General features: G+C 36.4%; 1 protein-coding gene across 1 annotated transcript in view; it reads right to left on the reverse strand.

Annotated features, from left to right (window-relative positions):
• Nucleotides 1-2,348: 2,348 nt before the first annotated feature.
• EIF3H (eukaryotic translation initiation factor 3 subunit H) overlaps nt 2,349-18,843 on the reverse strand; it is a 106,958-nt gene continuing 90,463 nt past the window's right edge. The window contains exons 3-8 of the mRNA XM_003933116.4: nt 16,245-16,412; nt 14,638-14,737; nt 13,293-13,442; nt 6,298-6,418; nt 3,967-4,099; nt 2,349-2,622 (exon numbers count right to left, since the gene is read on the reverse strand). Coding sequence (XP_003933165.1) covers nt 2,525-2,622; nt 3,967-4,099; nt 6,298-6,418; nt 13,293-13,442; nt 14,638-14,737; nt 16,245-16,412 — 770 coding nt within the window. The 3' untranslated portion in view covers nt 2,349-2,524. The remainder of the gene's footprint in view (nt 2,623-3,966; nt 4,100-6,297; nt 6,419-13,292; nt 13,443-14,637; nt 14,738-16,244; nt 16,413-18,843) is intronic.

Below are 18,843 nucleotides of genomic sequence, written 5' to 3' on the forward strand. Positions count from 1 at the left end.
TTAAAAAAACACATTTGGAGCAGGGATCCATTCTTTCAGGTTTTAAGAATAATGTTATGATTATTAGGTTATTATCAATGACTATGAAGTTAATGTCAAATATCTTCTACTTTCTTGGTTTAACATTCAATTTTTTCATTAGAGTAACAAGCTAGCTTTTCTTGTCTTTTTGTTCTCGGGTAAGTGTATGATTTATTAGACCCAGTGCTCAATTTACAAGCTTTTCTCATTTCAACTTGAAGAAACTGCAAATATTTATAGAAGATGAATCACATGTATTTGTTCCTGAAAAATGTCAGAACACAGCACTCAAATCAAATGCCGAACAGAAGCTATTCCCTAACACTACATACTGCGGCGATTTAATTTCCACTGACATGTTTTCCTAAACCATTTTTCCCACTACAATAATTCCTAAATCAAAAATTACTGAAATCTTTATGTATTCATTCACATGTTACTAAGTTATAGAAATCTAAACAATAATAAAGAATTTAAAAAATAATCACCCCTTTAAAAACACAGTTGAAGTGATTCAGTTAAATCTTACATTCTAACAAATACGTAGGTTATGTTCAAACTGGTTTTCCTTGATTTTATTTTGCTCACTTGCTACCTTAAGGGTGCTTGAACTCCACCATAAGATCTCTACTCTAGAAAATTAGAATGAAGAGAAATGAACCAACAGAGCATACATTCCATAAGGGCAGGGGCCATGACCAGTTTTACCTGTTAATATATCCCTTCTGCTTAACACAGCCACACTCAAATTTGTGTTGACTCAAATTTAAGGAATCACCATGGGTAGGAGGGCAAAACAGCAGAAACTCTTGAAGGCAATTTGGCAGTACACATAAAAGGCCTTACATTTCACATACCCTTTGACTCATAAATCTACTTCAAAGATTATCCTAAAGACAATTATGTAGGTGAGCTCAGGGCCTAGAACATGCTAGAATCCAAGTACTTAAGTGCTCTTGTGCTCTTTAAAGTAAAACCCAGCTAACAACCCAACATCCTGGCTAGGGTACCTAGAGTGCCTCCTTCATCATAAATACATGCTAAATGGCTGTCACATACAAATCAAAGTTCTGCATGCTTCACCCCAACACCCCATGAAAGTCTTCAACACTCACGGCCACCTTGTGAGGTAACAGATCTCTTCCCATTTCTCATCTCATCTGGTGACAAAAGGTGAGGCACAGGGAGGTTAAGTAACTTAAAGAAAGGAGGAGCAAGATTTCAATCTGGCTGCCTAATCCTAGAGCCCCAGTGGTGCCTTCAAAACAATGTTGTCCAATAAATGGATTTCTCAACTCTCCTGACCTTTTACCCATGCCCTTTTCTGATATTCCTTTTAGGGGATCATCATCTAAAATTCTCATAGGCACACCCCCACCAGCTGGCAGATCTCACTGATTCTGGTGGTAAACAAATAGCAAGATCTGGGATAATCTTTCAAATACAAACTTACTCAAATATGTTTTTCCCAATGTACTGTCCTAATTCCTCATTCTACATTCATAATACTTGCTATTAGCAGAATTGTTATTTCATGGTTTGGGAAGACAAATGTGAAGTTCTAAATAATATAAACAAAATGAATCTTACTTCTGGTGACATGATTTTTGTCTTTAAAATTTCTATGTCCTACCCAGGTATAGTGGCTTATGCCTGTAATCCCAGCACTTTGGGAGGCAGAGGCAGGCAGATCACTTGAGGTCAGGAGATGGAGACCACCAGCCTGGCCAACATGGTGAAACCCCATCTCTACTAAAAATATAAAAATTAGCCACAACCGGTAGCACATGCCTGTAGTCCCAGCTACACAGGAGGCTGAAGTGGGAGAAGCGCTTGAACCTGGAAGATGGAGGTTGCAGGGCTGAGACTGGGCTACTGCACTCCAGCTTGGGTGGCAAAGTGAGACTGTCTTTAAAAAAAAAAAAAATCTTGTGTCCAGTAGCCTATAAGTACAGGGACTATTTAACCATCACCTGCAGAAATGAAAAGGCAGACTGACTGGAATTAGGCCAAGTGATTCCAAGTCTGGGGACAAGGAATTCCTGAGCAAGTACACAAAGCCTGGAGCAGTGAAGTATAAAAATTAAAAAAAAAAAAAAAAAAAAAATCACAATAGGTACCAGGGCCTCTGGGTCAGGAGCTGGGAGAAGTAGTTGGGATAAGTGGCTTGAAAGGCGGCACCTGAGAGGTGGCAAAAGTGGTGGGGCCTACAGGTCTCAGCCTAGGGACACTTCTGGTCACGGCTTTAGCTTTTAAAAGGAATAAACAAGTATAAGCAAATGAAAGTAAGCTAGAGAAAATACATCTAAAATCCAATGAGCAAGCAGTCAAGATTTTGTTTTATTTTATTATGGCTAGAAAGACAGTGTTATAGCCAAAATCGGCAATGACACTAAAGAAATCCTCTGTGCTTTTCAATATGCAAATATATTTCTTCCAAGAGTTGCCCTGGTGTGATTTTTCAAGAGTTCATGTTAACTTCTTTTCTGGAAACTTCCTTTTCTTAGTTGTTGTATTCTTGAAGAGCCTGGGCCATGAAGAGCTTGCCTAAGTTTTGGGCAGTGAACTCCTTGATGTTCTGGCAGTAAGTGTTTATCTGGCCTGTGCATTTGAGAAAGAGATAGAGCCATAATGTTCCACAAACCATAAAATGAACCAGAAAGCTAGTCAAACAGGAAAATCAGCATAAAACAGAATCACCTGTATATTGTTTTGAATCCAGAGTTTACTTTTCAATAAGGTATAAGAAATACGAGTTCTTATGAAAATAAGCTACTGCCCACTCTTAATTACATGGAGAATAAAGAAAAACTACTCCTCAAAAGGTTACCAGTCCTAAGAACATACTAGCTCTCAGCCAAAAGGACTGACTAAGTAGATCAAATCAATGTTGTACAACTGAGAAAACAGCACTGACTAGACTTACCAGGTAGAAAGGAGATACTAACAATAAAATCACAGAACTGCAAACCAACCAGACCCATTTGACCCAGATAGGAATAAATGCAGTAGGTTTTCAGTCTGTGCTTTGGAAATGTTAAGGGGATTTCCTCCAAACTAAGACAGAGCAAGAGTAGAGAGTTCACTTGAAGAAAGGGCTCCAGCATTGCTTTTTACGTCTTAAAACTAATGATCTAATCTCATGCAACAATTATATGCTTCTTGAAAATATAAGGATTTCAATTCTGTTTGAATTGGACCTCAGGGAAGGAATTATGTCTCATTTCCCAAATTTAATTTGCATGTACACGAGAAAATGTTAAGGGAATTTGGAATTTGTTCCCACAATACAAATGTATCAATAGAATTGAGAAATTGCCAATCAGCTTTTGAGTAGGATTTCCACTATGATAAAATCTTCTCACAGTCAAGTATCTGACTGAATCAAACGGCATTAAACATTTCTATAAGATTTTAAGGGCATGAATATCATATATTTAAAATCAAATCCTTGCACAGGACACAGGACCTCTACTGCTTAACAGTGGTGTTAAATATTAAGTATATCCAGAAAAAATTCATTCAGAAATACATTTGTGCTGCCCCAATTTAAGTCAAAGTAAGGGAAATAATTTCCCAAATTCAAGTCAAATACCAACTGTACAGTGCTGGGCTGGGAGAGGAATAGTAAGAGGCCTGAGCTAAGTGATCTTATGCATTAAGACTGTAAATAATTTTTCTTGGTTTCCATGAAAAAGGACTCATTTTAGAAAGTTTATAATGCCATCTCAAAAATACTCAGAAACAAACAGTGAAGCATTCAAAGAACCCGGACAAAAAAACAAACTCTTACAAGTTCATAGATTTCAGATTTACGGGTGCTAGATTCAAATTCATCCTGCAACCATTTCAAATATACTAGCTTTTATGGCACGCTTTTCTCCCTGTCTTCTGCTTCCTAAGAAACGGACAAAACCAGCCAGGTTTTGCACTGGGCAACAATACCTGCAATGAGCAGTGAGTCCATCCTGGCAGGGGGCTGTGGTGGTTTGAAGAGTTTGGACAGGTCCTCCTCAGGGAGGGGGGGTTCTCCTCGGCTCTGACGCTGCATATTCTCCTGCTGGCGACGCTGCTGATACTAATATTCAAAAAGAAAATGATTTGGTTATTTTTCTCCATCGGAAGAGAAAAAAAAGACCTCCTTCCCCTACACAACCAGCAGAAATCCACTGCTCTGAATTCCAACCTCAGTTTTATCAATGGCAACATTTGGGGAAACTTGCTTCTAAGAAGCTAAATATGCTAACAGTAGATGAAAATTCCATTGTTGCAAACTCTAGTGCCATTCCGGGCTCTAAGAGTCTATAACTAATAGTGTTTCAGAAAACAAAACTAGTTATGTAAGTAAAAGGGGGCTTAAAGGGAAAGAAGCTCATGATTAGTAAGGTAAAGACAGTTGCTTTACCATTTTTCACAATGGGGTAATTAATGATTCCTAGCAATTTTAATGACTATGTAATGAACTACCACACTGGGAATTCTACTTTACTCCTATTGACGTAAAACAACAATACATGTGATGTTATTACTGCTATGTTCACTACTGTTACTACTCGTTTTGTTTTTCTGAGGGGGTGGGGAAGACGGAGTCTTACTCTGTTGCCCAGGCTGAAGTATAGTGGTGCCATTTCAGCTCACTGCAACCTCCACCTTCAGGATTCAAGTGATTCACCTGCCTCAGCCTCCCGAGTAGCTGGGATTACAGGCATGTGCCACCACGCCCCAGGTTAATTTTTGTATTTTTAGTAGAGACAGGGTTTCACTATGTTGGCTAGACTGGTCTCTAACTCCTGATCTCAAGTGATCCACCGGCCTTGGCTTCCCAAAGTGCTGGGATTACAGGCGTCAGCCAATGCACCTGGCCTATTACTACTACTCGCAACAGATAATTGTACCTTAGCTCTACAACTAAGGATGGATACTATTAATAGCTCAGATAATGCTTTGAATACTTTGAGACTCTGGATTCCTATGATTTACTGAAGAGAAAGTAGGGATATATATAAAGGTAAATATTAACTATAAAATTATAGATCAATTGCAGTAAAAGCTAACAGCTATGCCTGCTCACAACAGTGAAGCAAATAATATCCCATACAACCTTAAAATGTCAGGTAATGAGAAACCAAGGTAGTTTAGTAAAAATTTAGTCTTTGGATTCCTAAGAAAATCAAGGGAAGTGACAATTCTATCTAGTGAAGGAAAGTAACTTGCTTTATGATGATTCCTGTATTCATTAAGGGGTACTCATAGGAGACAAATATTCCATTTGATCCCCTGGGTGAGTCCTCAAGCTACAGGAAAAACCAGCAGGAAAATGAAATCCAGCTGAGATGATTTTCCCCTCTAGTTTATCAGACATGTGTAAGCACTCCTATATTCTCAGTAAAAAAAAAAAAAAAAAATACTGATTTACATGTTTTCTCAATTCTAAATTGGTAGAAACAAAGTACTTTAAATTTCACTATATACTGAATATGAAGTCTGATATTTAGAAAAAATTTAAATATAATTCTCAGAACCACGTAGTTGTGCTTAGAATTCTGTATTTAACACGGCCTGTTTAAAGTACATTTTAATGGACAGAGTAGTCATATATAAATACTACTTTCACAGATAAACATTCTGGAATCAACTTGTCTATGAATCAAAAGCTAAGAACACTTTAGAGCAATATAGTCCAAATACAATATTCCAGGAACTGTGAAAACCACGTGGCCCGCAGGCAACAAGAATAAAGAAAAGGTTAAATGGCCACAGCCGTAGATGTGTGGATAGGAGAATACTCAGATAATTCTAGGGTTTTTGTCTGTATTACACTATCTACTTCACAGCAGTTGGTCTATTATTTCCTATCAAAATTGCTTGTTCTTAATCACAATTGCTCCGTTTTTTAAATGAACTGAAGATTGCTAACTATGCTGCAATGAGCCACTGCCAAACCAATTATAGTTAGTAAAGAAATGAGCTGTGACATTCTGGAATCTCTTTGCTTCTGATTTTCTCAATAAATGTATCTCTTATTTGCATAACCTTGGCATTACAATCTGAGCTTAATATACTAGCTCTTTTTAACACAGGTATTTTTAAGTATAACATGTAAATTAATATCTTAGGAACATGCCATATAAAGAATAATCTTTTTAAAATATGATATAGATTAACTAGCTAACAGTCAGTGCTTTACCAAAGATAATTTAGGTCATTTTGAACATGACTCTTGAAATACATGAAACTTAGAAATACATGTTTGTTAAATTTTTCCACAATACCAACCTGATGTTTCTGCTGCTGCTGTTTACTAGTATTCCTCATGTATGTGTTGTATTTAACTATATCTTGGCTCATTTCATCCACTCTGTCCATCAGCAACTGTAGATTCTTCCCCAAATGATTGCTGAAATGTAAAGTAAACATACTGACAGGTCTTACTTTAAGGTACAGCTTTGCTACTGCTCTAAACAGTTTTAAGATATGAACTTGAACTGGCTTTTGCTAAAAGAATGAGAGCACACATATGCATAAAAGCGAGGGCAGAGAAAAGAATCTAAGTCAACTTGTTACTAAACTTTCCATACTGAAGTTCCCATACAGAACTTCCCACTATAATCTCAGGGATACCTGAAATAGCTCAGTTTCTTATTGTGAGAGCACAGGCATGTTAGGGTAGGAATGGTTAAACATACCTAGTGAGACATCTATAATGCATATTTTTTATACCAAGTTCAATATTCCCACTCTTTTCCTTAACTTACCCCTGCCCAAATGCATTCCATAACATTTAAATCAGTAGTCACAGGAAAGAACCATACAGATTATAACATCTGGCACATGATTTCTCTATCTAGAAGGTTTTAAACGAGCAATGGTAGCATTTCTTCTACAAAATCAGATGAAAAGGCTCCTTTCCTCTTACCTTTTCTAGAATCTGTAGTACAGTCTTTCACATTTCTTATTCTCTCCAGAAATTTCTATTGCAGCTCAGTTACTGACATCGCTTTATAAAGTGATGTGATGACTGACACAATGGCAACCATATTCATTGATTTCTGCCTGCAACTTACCTCCTACCATGGTAATGCCTGGACAGATACTATACATATGTATTTTTAAAACAGCAAGCTGCTAAAGGGTAGTACCCAGTCATTAACTGCAAACTGATATTTACTAAACTCCTATTATGTGCCAGCCTTAGTACTAGAAAACAGGGAGACAACAGTGAATGAGACATATATGTTCTATATCTTCATTAATCTTATTACTGATTAGGGATGGAGGAGAAAGGGAAGGGGAAGGTGAAGAGACACTTAATTTAGATAGCATGATCAGAATTTCTCTTTAAGAAGATGACAGACTGAAAGTGAAAGATGAATCAGCCATGCCAAAAATATTCTAGGCAAAAGTAAGTACCAGTTCTAAATGCCTGAGATGAGCAAGAATTAGGCAGATTCGCTAAAAACAAGAGGCCTGTCATGGCTAGAGCACAGTGATTAGGTCAGGCAGGCGAGACAAGCACACACGGGAAGCTCATTAGCACCATACAACCTCCCAACAATGTAGTTCGTTGTGAATGAGACCTCTCAACTCAATGTGAACAATATCCTGGAGTTTAATTTTAAAATGATCATTCTGTTGCTATGCAGATGGACTAGAGAGCAGAAACCAGGAGACTGGTTAAAAATCTATTGTGGGGCATTGGTGAGGATGCGGAAAAATGAAAACACTCATACACTGGGGTGGGAAGGTAAAGTGATACAGCTACTGTGGAAAACAGTTTGGTGGTTCCTCAAACAGCTAAACCAAATTACCACAGAACCCAGCAATTCCACTCTTATGTATATACCCTAGAGAATTAAAATACATACTCACATAAAAACTTGTACATGTATGTTAATAGCTACATTATTCTTAATTAGCCAAAAACTAGAAACAATCTAAAATTCCTTCAAATGATGAATAAATAAAATACTGTGTATCTGTACAATCGAATGTTGTTTGGCCTTAAAGATGAATAAAGTACTGATGCCACAACATGGATGAACCCTGAAAACATTTATTAAGGGAAAGAAGGTAGACACAAAAGGCTGCTTATTGTGGGACTCTTTTTCTTTTCTTTTTTTTTCAGACAGTTTCACTCCATCATCCACGCTAGAGTGCAGTGGCGCAACCTCCACCTCCCAGGTTCAAGCAATTCTCATGCCTCAGCCTCCCCATTAGCTGGGGCTACAGGCAAGCACCACCATACCTGGCTAGATTTTTTTTGTATTTTCAATAGAAACAGGGTTTCACCATGAACTCCTGACCTCAAGAGATCCTCCCACCTTGGCTTTCCAAAGTGCTGGGATCATAGGCATGAGCCACCACTCCTGGCCAGGACTCTATTTTTAAAATATTCAGATTAGGCAAATCCATAGAGATATAAAGTAACTAGAGGCTGCCATTAGGGGGATAGGAATGACAGCTTAATGGATTTGGGTTCCTGTTCAGGGTGATGAAAATGTTCTGGAGTTGGTAATGGTTATACAACATTGTGAATATACTAACAATGACTGAAGTATACATTTGAAAATGGTTTAAATTGTCATTTTTTTCTCTGTTTTAAAAACTGCACCTCTGGAAAATAATCTATCATGATATTACAGAGAGAAATCATGGTGACTTGAACTAGGATGGTGGCAGTGAGCACAGAGAAAAGTGAGCAGAACTGAGAGAGTCTGAAGGCAGGGCTGGCAATCTTTATTTCATAGGGGGCATCAGAGAGGAATGGAGGGTGACTCCCAGTCCTCTGGCTTGAGCAGCCAACTAGCTGTTATTACATTTACAGAGAAGGGAAAGACTGAGAAAGAAACAGTTTGGGAATATTGAGAATGAATAAAAATAAATCCAACTAAAATATGGATTCCATCAGTAACCTCAAGAAATCAGAACGTTTTCATTCTTTCTGGAATGAACAACGGAAAGAGCACAGAACTAGGGTGTCTGTGAGTAAACCGACCTTTTGTTCCCAGCCTGGCACTACCTAGATAACCTTCGTCCAGTAACGTGTCCTAATGACTTCATCTGTTGAGGAATCAAGTGCTTCTTTCATATTTATTTTATTGTGTTGCAATTTTTTTAAGCACTTCTAACTCTAAAACATTTCTTCTTCTCTGGATACAATGTATTTGCTTCTGTTTTATCCTAATTTCTTATTGGTTGATTTAAATTCACTCACACTTAAGTATCTGAACAGGGCAAGCCTGGGGAAAAGAGGAAGACAACAGTCAAAGAGCAATGACTTAAAAACACACCGCGAGTTCGCAATCTATCCTAAGGACAGTGGGGAACCAGCTAAAGATTTTAACCCAAGGAGTAATATGAGCATCTAATTTGCATTTAGCAAGATCATTACAATTTTGGAAGAAGAAAAGGTCAAAAACAGGAAGTGAGGAAACTGTGAAAATAATCAGGAAGAGAAATAAGGTCCTAGACTAAGGCAGTAAAAGTCACAGAAGTAAGACAAAATCGCCCCAGGAGTACATGTGTGAGAAGACAAGACCCCGAGGAACACACAGAGATGAGCACAAGAGGGTTCACTGTGGAGAATGAGAGGAAACCCAGAAGTTCTGTAGTTTCACAGACTCCTAGGAAAGAATTTCAGGAAGAAGGCCTTATCAACATATTGCATGCTGAAGAGTCTAAAATACTCAGTGACATAGGAACATCAAAGTCTTCTGTGACTCTGGAGGGAGGTCTTACTACATACAATGGGTGGAATACCACAAACTGTTGGTGATCAGTGGGAAATGAGAAAACAGTGACATTGAAATTCTGTCGAGAAGTTTGATTATAAAACAAACAGAAAAATTCAGAAGACAAAAGGAGATGAATAATAATGATGAGATCAAAAGGTATTCTCTTCCTAAGGTTTTTTTTTTTTGACATTGGCGTACATAAAACAAGTTAAAATGTCCTTGTTTTTAGGAGATGCAAGCTGAAGTATTTAGGGGTTAAAAGTCAGACCTACAATTTTCTTTCTGATGGTTCAGAAACAAAAAATAGTACTTGTGTATGTAGATAGTACAAATGTGGCATGATATACAATTGGTGAATCTAAATAAAAGGTTTATGGATGTATGTTCATTATATTTTTCTTTCAAATTGCCTAAAGAGTCGAACATATAAAAATAAAAATTTAATTGAAGAACAAGCCTATAAAGATAACAAAAAAACAACTAGCATAGAAAGAAATGGAAAATCTATGAAGAAGGAAGGAATACACCAACCTAATGAAGTCCTGACCAGGCAAGAGGACAAGCAGCACTGGCCTCAGGCTACTGATCTTTTCGTTTTTACCAATGAGCAACGTGAGGCCCAAAGGGCCACATTAAGTATAAGAAAGGTCATTAGCTACAGGATTAGTTGTTAAGTCATTTGTCATTAATTGCAAAAGGAAATCAGAGGAAGAAAAGATCACCAATGCTGTGGCTGGGAGGTTAAAAGGAAAGTGGTGACAGCAGGGAAAAAGCAACAGCAAAGAAGAGGTCCTACCATGTGCAGAGAAAACTCTACTATTTATACCCAGACCTTAAATCTTGGAGGCTGGTTACAGTAATTAGAAAGGCACTACTAAAACAGACCCACTGTTTCTACCAGAAAAGTTTGTAATGTAAAGTACTAATATTATCTGCTGCAAGTATATGAAGTTATTGTAAAAGAACACTGATACAAGTACAAATATGTGGACTTCAAGGATTTCATTAACTTTTATATTATGATGATGCTCTTCAGAAACGTAACCAATCAGAAACACTTAAAAAAAAAAAAATCAGTGTATTACAGGCCTTAAAAGGGCAATAGAAATTAACACTGACAGAAAATCAGACCACTACCAAGACCAATTTTGTGGGGATCTTTTCCGCCCCAGTTTAACTAGGATGCTGAAACAGGGACTCACTGTTAGGAGTTTCAGTAACATTGCCTTTTCTTTTCTTGCCAAGCAAATAAAGAACTGAAAACAGATAACTTAAACAGATGTGAACCAGGACATGAAGTGTTAAGTCTGCTCTGGCTACAGTATCAATTTATGCTTATAATCCTTAATGTATGATGCCCACCCTTAGTTTACTTTTTTTAAAAGAGGAAATAAAAACAGAATTGTTTTTTACACATGTGAAAAGCTGAACGCCTGTGTTACACATTTTTAAAAACTAATAAAGCTTGCTATGGAATAACTACTACTAGGACTTCCACCTAATAAAATTAAAATAAAAAAATTAGATTTTTTTTAACAAAAGTAAATACAGTAAGTTTTAGACGTAGCACAGAAAAATTTTTCAGGCACATCAAAGAAACTGGTGCCCATGTATAGGCTGTGAAATGAAAGGCCAAGTCCAGGACCTGCGCAGGAATGATTTCTGATGAGGTTTCTTAAGGGAACTTTCATGGCAACTGGCCTGAGCCATCATCACACAACTACTGTTAGAAATTAAAAACTGAGATGTATAAAACGTATCTGTCTTTTAAAATAACAATCGATTTGGTTCAATCTAAGAGTGTACTAGCACGAAAGCACTGTTTCAAGGTTGCTTCATTTTTTTCCCCTCCTACCAGGAACATAAATTTACACTTTAAATAATTTCACATGGAAAGCAAAGAAATGGGGGCTCTTTTCCTCATTTACATAAAACTACAGAAGACAAAAACTATAATAAAATATTTGTCTAGGTCCCAGTTGCTAGGGCAAACTGAGAACGCTTTCTTGGCTATTATAAATGCTGCTTTGGATAAATGGACATTATAGAGCAGCTCACTGGTAATGTTAAAGCACCATAAGGGATATATTTGTTTTGTATGCTCTATAAAGAAGACTGGGGAATGGTGAAGACATGAATTATATAAGCAAAAGCTTTCATGCAGTAAATTTAAAATTATTATATGACTATATACTTAATACATCAAATTGTAACCTTGTATGCTGAAAAAGGTTCTTAGCTAAACACTTTAAATACAGGTGTGCCGAGTGTGTTTGTAAAAGCAGTAAAGAAAAATATGACCTTCTAAAACAGACAAATTAAAGGACTATTATGAATATATGTTTGCAGTCAAACAGTACACTCTTTGGTGCCAAATTAGCCTTGCAACCTGGCTGTGTTACTTAGCACTCCATTTACATTCATCGTCCATCTCCCTGACCTGTAAAGACTTTCCAGTGGCCTTTGTGATCAATTAATGCAATGGAAGGTGGCACCTCAACCACAGTCCTACCCGTGCTACAGCACGGAGAAGAACATTGATGTCTCTGGTCCTTCTGAGTTCATTTCACTTGCCTCGTATTAAGGAAGTACAAAGTCTGTACTTTTTTTTTAAGTCTCTATTCAGGATAACTAGAAATCTGATAAATAATTGAATCAGCTTGAAACTAACTGCTTAAGAAAATACAACTTATTTCTTTCAGTCAACGAACATATCTTGATTTATTACCTACCCTGTCCATTTAATTTCATTCTACAGGTCTGCTGCTAGCCTTCTTCCACCACACACAAAATAATCACTAACATAAGGCTCAATGGGCATTTAAGAGGAGCTATACGTGTTGCTCTATTCACATTTCTGTTAAGGAGTAATAGATGAGGGGAAATAAACATTAATTTCACAAAGGGAAGAATACTTCCTTTTGGAAACCTCAGTGCATTTTACAAATATAATAAGCATTATCTCAGCAACTAGATAGCTAAGACAGTCGTGCTGGAGGAAATCATGTCACCAACTAAGACAGCTAAACTCAGTGACAGGTTCAGAGAATTCAAATTTTAGTGGAAAATGCAAACAACTGGAATTTTACAACTGAGTCTGTATCTAAACAAGGGCAAGTACAACAGGTAAAAGAAAAAAGCATTTCTGTTCTTTTCCTAAGTATTATTAAATATCCAGACGTAATACCCTAAGCCTCTTAGGATCGTGTACAAGAAATAAAGCTGAGCCAAATAAAAAAGCCTCCCCCATGGGCACTGACCTTATCAAAGCACAAATGATACAGCAAAGAAGGCAGCAGAGGGTTCTTCTAATTCGAGCAATTAGTATTTAAACAATGTGTTGTTTCATGTTATCAGTTTGCCGTTTTTCTTGAGATCCTAACAGGGCCAGACTATTATTCCATGTTAATACATGTTTTAAGAACCTATAAATGTTCTTAAGTAATTGTTTTCTTGTTTCACAGGTAAAGTTTATGTAAAAGAATCTTTTGCAAAAAGTTCTAAAAAACAGACTTTTCATTAGGCAGAGCCACTTACCTGCTGGCAAGACTGAGCAATTCATGTTTATCTGCTACAGCTGACTTCTTTTCAAGTTCCCACATTAAGACATTAATCAGATGTGAATTTTTAATTACAATCGGCACTTCTTCAAACATGTACTCAAAGGTGATATTTGCCTTTTTCAATCTGTGAAGCATGTTACAAATACTTTAGTCTGATGGTCAAAAGTAGGTGCTAAATTTACTATTTCATAACATTTACCTAATTACAGGCCCTGTCCAAGATCTTTGTTTCATTAGCATTCTTAAAAGGGGGGGGGGGGGCAGAGAAACTAGTTTTACAGAGTCAAGCATAAGTTTGAGTGATCTGAGTAACTTTGAAAATGATCCAAATTTGAGCAAAAGCCCAGAAAATAAGATTCTTAGCAGAAGAAACCATTCTTTGTAATCAGGTATCTTTAAAATTTCATTAATACTAAAATGTAAATGTCACAGTAAGTTATGCTACACAACCTACATCTACAACTTAATTTAAAATAGCCAGAAATGAGAAATATTCTACTTCTTGAAAAGTTCATTTTAAAGGGCTACTGAATTAGAGATTAACAAAGAAGCAAAACACTCAAGGAGACTCCAGATACAATAGTTAGAACACGGCAGGAACAGTTTCTCATAGTTCAGTTATAACTACCACATCCAGGAATTGCTCATGAGTTAGCTTTTCTTTTAAAATTCTCTTCACCTTAACTTTTTAGGAGCCAAATGGGAAACTAGAGATGAACTGTCCTATATAAAGTCAAAGCAATTAATTTTGATTTAATAAGAAATGAAAATTTTCTATAATTAACACAAAATGGAAGAATTCTAACTATTTAAAGTAAATATTACAATGTCATTAACTAGGATCCCAAAACAGCTCCATCAGTTAATTCTCTGCATACCTGTCACCCATAAAATTTCCAATAAGCCACATTCTTTACCAAATGCTTAAAATGTTTATATCTTTCCCACCCCCCCGCCCCCAAACAAAAGTTCAAAAAATAAGACACACAGCTCACAAGCAGTCTGACAGCTTACAATTGACAGCCAATGATCACTCTTTCTACCTCCCTTTATTCAATCATTTATTTCTTCGAATCCGGTAGCTAATTAATTCCCATTCTAACTGAATTCACCCTTGGTGAGAAAAGATGAGACATTCCCTAAAGAGTAATTTAAACATGGAAAGGGAGACAGCAAGCAGCACTCGGCATGCAGAAAACTTCTACAGTCCACATGGCAAAAGCATTACCACACCACAACCGAGGATTCAAGAGATGTGGCAAAGAAAAATCTTAAAAGAAAAATACCCAACCCTTTACCATATGCCCCCAAACACTTACGCTTCAGGGGAAAAATCCTTCTCTTTACAAACTTCCATCAGTTTAGGAGTCAGTCTGTATGCCTTTAGTGAGAGAGACCCTTGGGCAGTTTTTATGGGATCTCAAACAAGGAAAAGAGAAATAAATTACTAAGAATTTTGTCACTACCAAGATTGAATGGCTTTGGTTCTAGGCACATTCTGTTACATATCACACAATCTTTGCAAAATAAAGATCAGAATAAACAACCAGAACACAACTTAAAGCAGACTCAAGCCACTACAGCAAACGGTACTCAAAAATGCAGGAATACTTCTATTCTTCTTATAATAGAGTAACTTCCTCTGTCAAATAAAAACTGAAGATACAAAATGGTTACTTTCCAATTCATTCCTCAGCAAGAACCAGTCATCTTGCTGAAAATTAAAGGCATCATATGTTCTAGACATCTTGTATAATTAGGAAATCACTGATAAATATTAAACATGAAAATTCGCTGCATGAACTTGTAGTTCTTCATTCAACTTAAAATGAACAGCTCTGCAAACAAAATTTATCCATCCTAATAATCACTGTCCACATTTCTTAGTTAAAACAGATTGTAAAAACAAAACCATTAAAGTCAAACTGCTATCACAAATGTGTCTTTTTGGTTTTGGAGAAACCAATTTTGTCAAAACTAACCGCTGAAACACTCCATGAGTAAGGGAGCTTAGCACTTGCTGCATGATAACGGCTCTGGCATGCCAATATTCGCCTAAAACCTGTGTTAACATTCATGTTGTCTGAAACTTAACACAGTGAAACTTTTAGCAATAGGTGATAAAATGAAAACCAAAATAGATTGAAACAAGTGGAAAATTCATCAAGGTCTGATGATGCAATGTTTCCAGCCAATATAAGTACACTTTAACAACTTGTTCTTTACTGTAATCCAATTGTTAACATACTGAAACAATTTTGGGGCAGCTCATAAGATTGATCGTATTCATTAGTATTTTTTCTGACAGATACTCAGGACGTTACATTTACTTCTCAGCTGGAAACTATATGCAAGTCTGCCAGATATGGCAAACTGTGAGTGTTTGGGGAGGGGGAAGGCTATAAAGCTGTTAAATTGCCTACAGTTCTGATACAGCACAGAACATCTGGTCTGGAGAGCTTGAGGAAACACCATTAAATAGGCCGAAAAGAAAAAAATCTTTGTGCTAAGAAACAGTCCAGGTTTTGTACGCTGTTGTCAGAGGTATAAAAAAAAACTTGGCACACTGTATTATGATTGGTCAGTCACGTACAGAGCCAGACACTCTAGCAATCGGGGTTTGTTAGACATCTGGTCTAGTTCCACCAGCCCCTTCAATGAGGGAGGGGAGATGGAGGAATAAAAACGAAGCAGCTACTCCAGCATTCCAAAATGTACACATCAGGGCTCTGATAGCAAGAAAAATAAACAGAAAGAAGGAAACCCTGTCTAGACTGAGCTGCTGCTGAGGCTGCTGCAGAAACAGGGTTGGTATTTACTTGAGAAGCCCTGCCAGACTGCTCTTAGAGGCAAAAAAGACAGAAAGCAAAAATAGTAGCAATAATATTAAGGGAAAAAAAGAATAATAAAGAAACCTCCTACTAACCATAAATGAGAACGACAGATTCTTCAATGGCATGCTGGTAACTGAACTGAGAGTCCAGGAGTGCTCGGGTGACAAATGAGCCATAGTATGTGGACTGGTACCAGCCCACATGAAGGTGATCAATGTTTACATGGCGAAGGCTCCGCATCATTTCCATCTGATATTGGACTGGATGATGGGGAAGAGGAAATTAAAGGAAAAAACTTTTTAATGATGTTACCAACATTAAAAACAAGACTTTTTTTAGAAACAAATGTCTACATAACAATTTATTAGTAGTAAGAAACAAGATTTCAGATTTAAAATTCATTCAGTTCATATATAAAGAAAATAAAATGTAGGCTTTTAAATCATCAGGCGTTTCCTTTTATTCTGCAATCAAAAAATATTTTGTAGAAAATGTATTACACATAATATTAATGCCTTGTTCTAAGCAAAGAATTATTAAATGTGGTTTCTACTCTGCTTCTGAAACCTTCAAAACAGTGAATGTTTAAGAAAAATCTGTAAAATTACTAAATTACTTGGTTGTAACAAGTTTCATTTGAATTAATAAAAAAGAGAGAGTTATCAATCTCTTCTTCAATGCAGCTTTTAGAGCTGAGAAACTAAAACCATTAGGAAAACTAAGGGGAAACAATTAACTACCACATTGCTTATATATGAACAGGATACAGGCTGTAGCTGATTCAAAATATAAGAATACATTTCTGCCTTCATCTGGTGCCCCCTGCTGCATATGCTGTATTTTTTACAGAATTATTTTTTTCTTGTCTGTGTGTTCCTTTATGTTAAGTAATAGATACTATTTTTTCCTTAGAATAGAGTTAAATTGTAATGACCATGTATATGATGAAAATGTTTATGACTCTTACCTTTGTCAAATTATTGACTACAATGCATCCTAATGACTAAAATGTATACTATATTAACTTAAAGAAGCATTACCAGAAAAACAGATTAAAACTAACAATATAACAAATGACATTTTAAAAAGCAATATAGCACAATAATGCACAGCAAATACAGGTAATACAGTAGAAAACTTTATAGTCAATAGCCAAGCTATTCCTATTATTTATTATTATTATTAAGACAGGGTTTCACTTCTGTCTCCCAGGCTGGATGGCATGCTCTTGGCTCATTGCAACCTCTGCATCCAAGGCTCAAGTGATTCTTTTGACTTAGCCTCCCAAGTAGCTGGAACTACAGGTGCGTACAACTGCATCCAGCTTTTTTTGGGTAGAGACAGAGTTTCACCACGTTGCCCAGCCTGGTCTCAAACTCCTGGGATCAAAGGATCCACCTGCCTCAGAATCCCAAAGTGTTGGGATTATAGGTGCGACCCACTGCATCCAGCCCCAAACTATTTCTATTAAAACAAATACATGACCACACTGAGTAAACATATTTGCTTAATTTGAAACCTGTTTCATTTTCAAAATTCCTACTCAGGTTTTAGTAAAAGTAAAGTTATATATCTGTCCTTCTTTTGGTTATAGCACTATGGTTTTACAAACCAAGACTCAGTTCTCATGCTAAAAGATGGCAGCCAACTCATCAACTACTCAAGAATGGTGTTTTTTGAGGGTTTTTTTTGTTTTTTATAAGAATTGTGTGTTTTTTGAGGGTTTGTTTTTGTTTTGCTATGTAGAAAAGCTTAAAAAAAAGAAGTTATTTTGCCATTATCTGAAGAGGCTTTCTTAAGCCTATGACAATGTTGCAACAGAGCTGGACACTGTACTACTGTCAAGATGTACACAGCTTATGTGTCTGTTTTGAAAGCAGGGTCATTCACTCATAAAGAGGAAAAAAAGTGTTAATATAGAGGAGGTTAGGCTAGCATAATTTCTTTTGTTGTTTGTTTTTAAGAGTTTAAGGGAGAAGGTGTTACTAATACACTAGACATTTTATATACAAACCAGTGTTTCTGTATATTTATGAATAAAATACAAAAACAAAGTCATATAACCTATGATATACTCTAAAACACCACTAAAAACATCACTACCTTAGAAATCTATTGTATACACAACACCATAGCCTGAAAAAGCAGTATAAAATATAATCTTACATCGATTATTTTTGATCTTCATATTTTATTTCTCTAGCATATTAAAAGGAACCTTACTTCCCCAAAACTAGTTTAACAGATTCACATCAACCAGATAAATTTGGAAAGTCCGACAGAATGACTGCCATGATTTCCTTCTATTTTGAAATTCCATAATTATTTAAAATCAAAGTAAAATTACTGATTTGGCTAATAAATTTTAATCAAATTTAATTCAAGAGTGAAAATCCCAGTATTGTAAGTAAAACAGGAGCTGAAACTAAATTTGCTATGCTGACAGAAACGGAAGAGGAGATGAGGAGAGATTATCAAACAACTTACAGAACAAGTATGATTACAAAGAATTTTTTTAAATCAGTACTTACAAAACATGTTCGTATACAATTTAGCTATGATATAAGCAGAGGTTAGAGTCTGCCAACTTATAATAGCAGAAAAGAAAGACTTGGAATCTAGAGATTGGGGTTCTCATGACAGCTCTGAGATTTCCCCTGTGAGTATCTTGCTGTACAATTAATAATTCTT

Source organism: Saimiri boliviensis, chromosome 15 (assembly GCF_048565385.1).
Source record: "Saimiri boliviensis isolate mSaiBol1 chromosome 15, mSaiBol1.pri, whole genome shotgun sequence".
Classification (NCBI taxonomy): Eukaryota; Metazoa; Chordata; class Mammalia; order Primates; family Cebidae; genus Saimiri; species Saimiri boliviensis.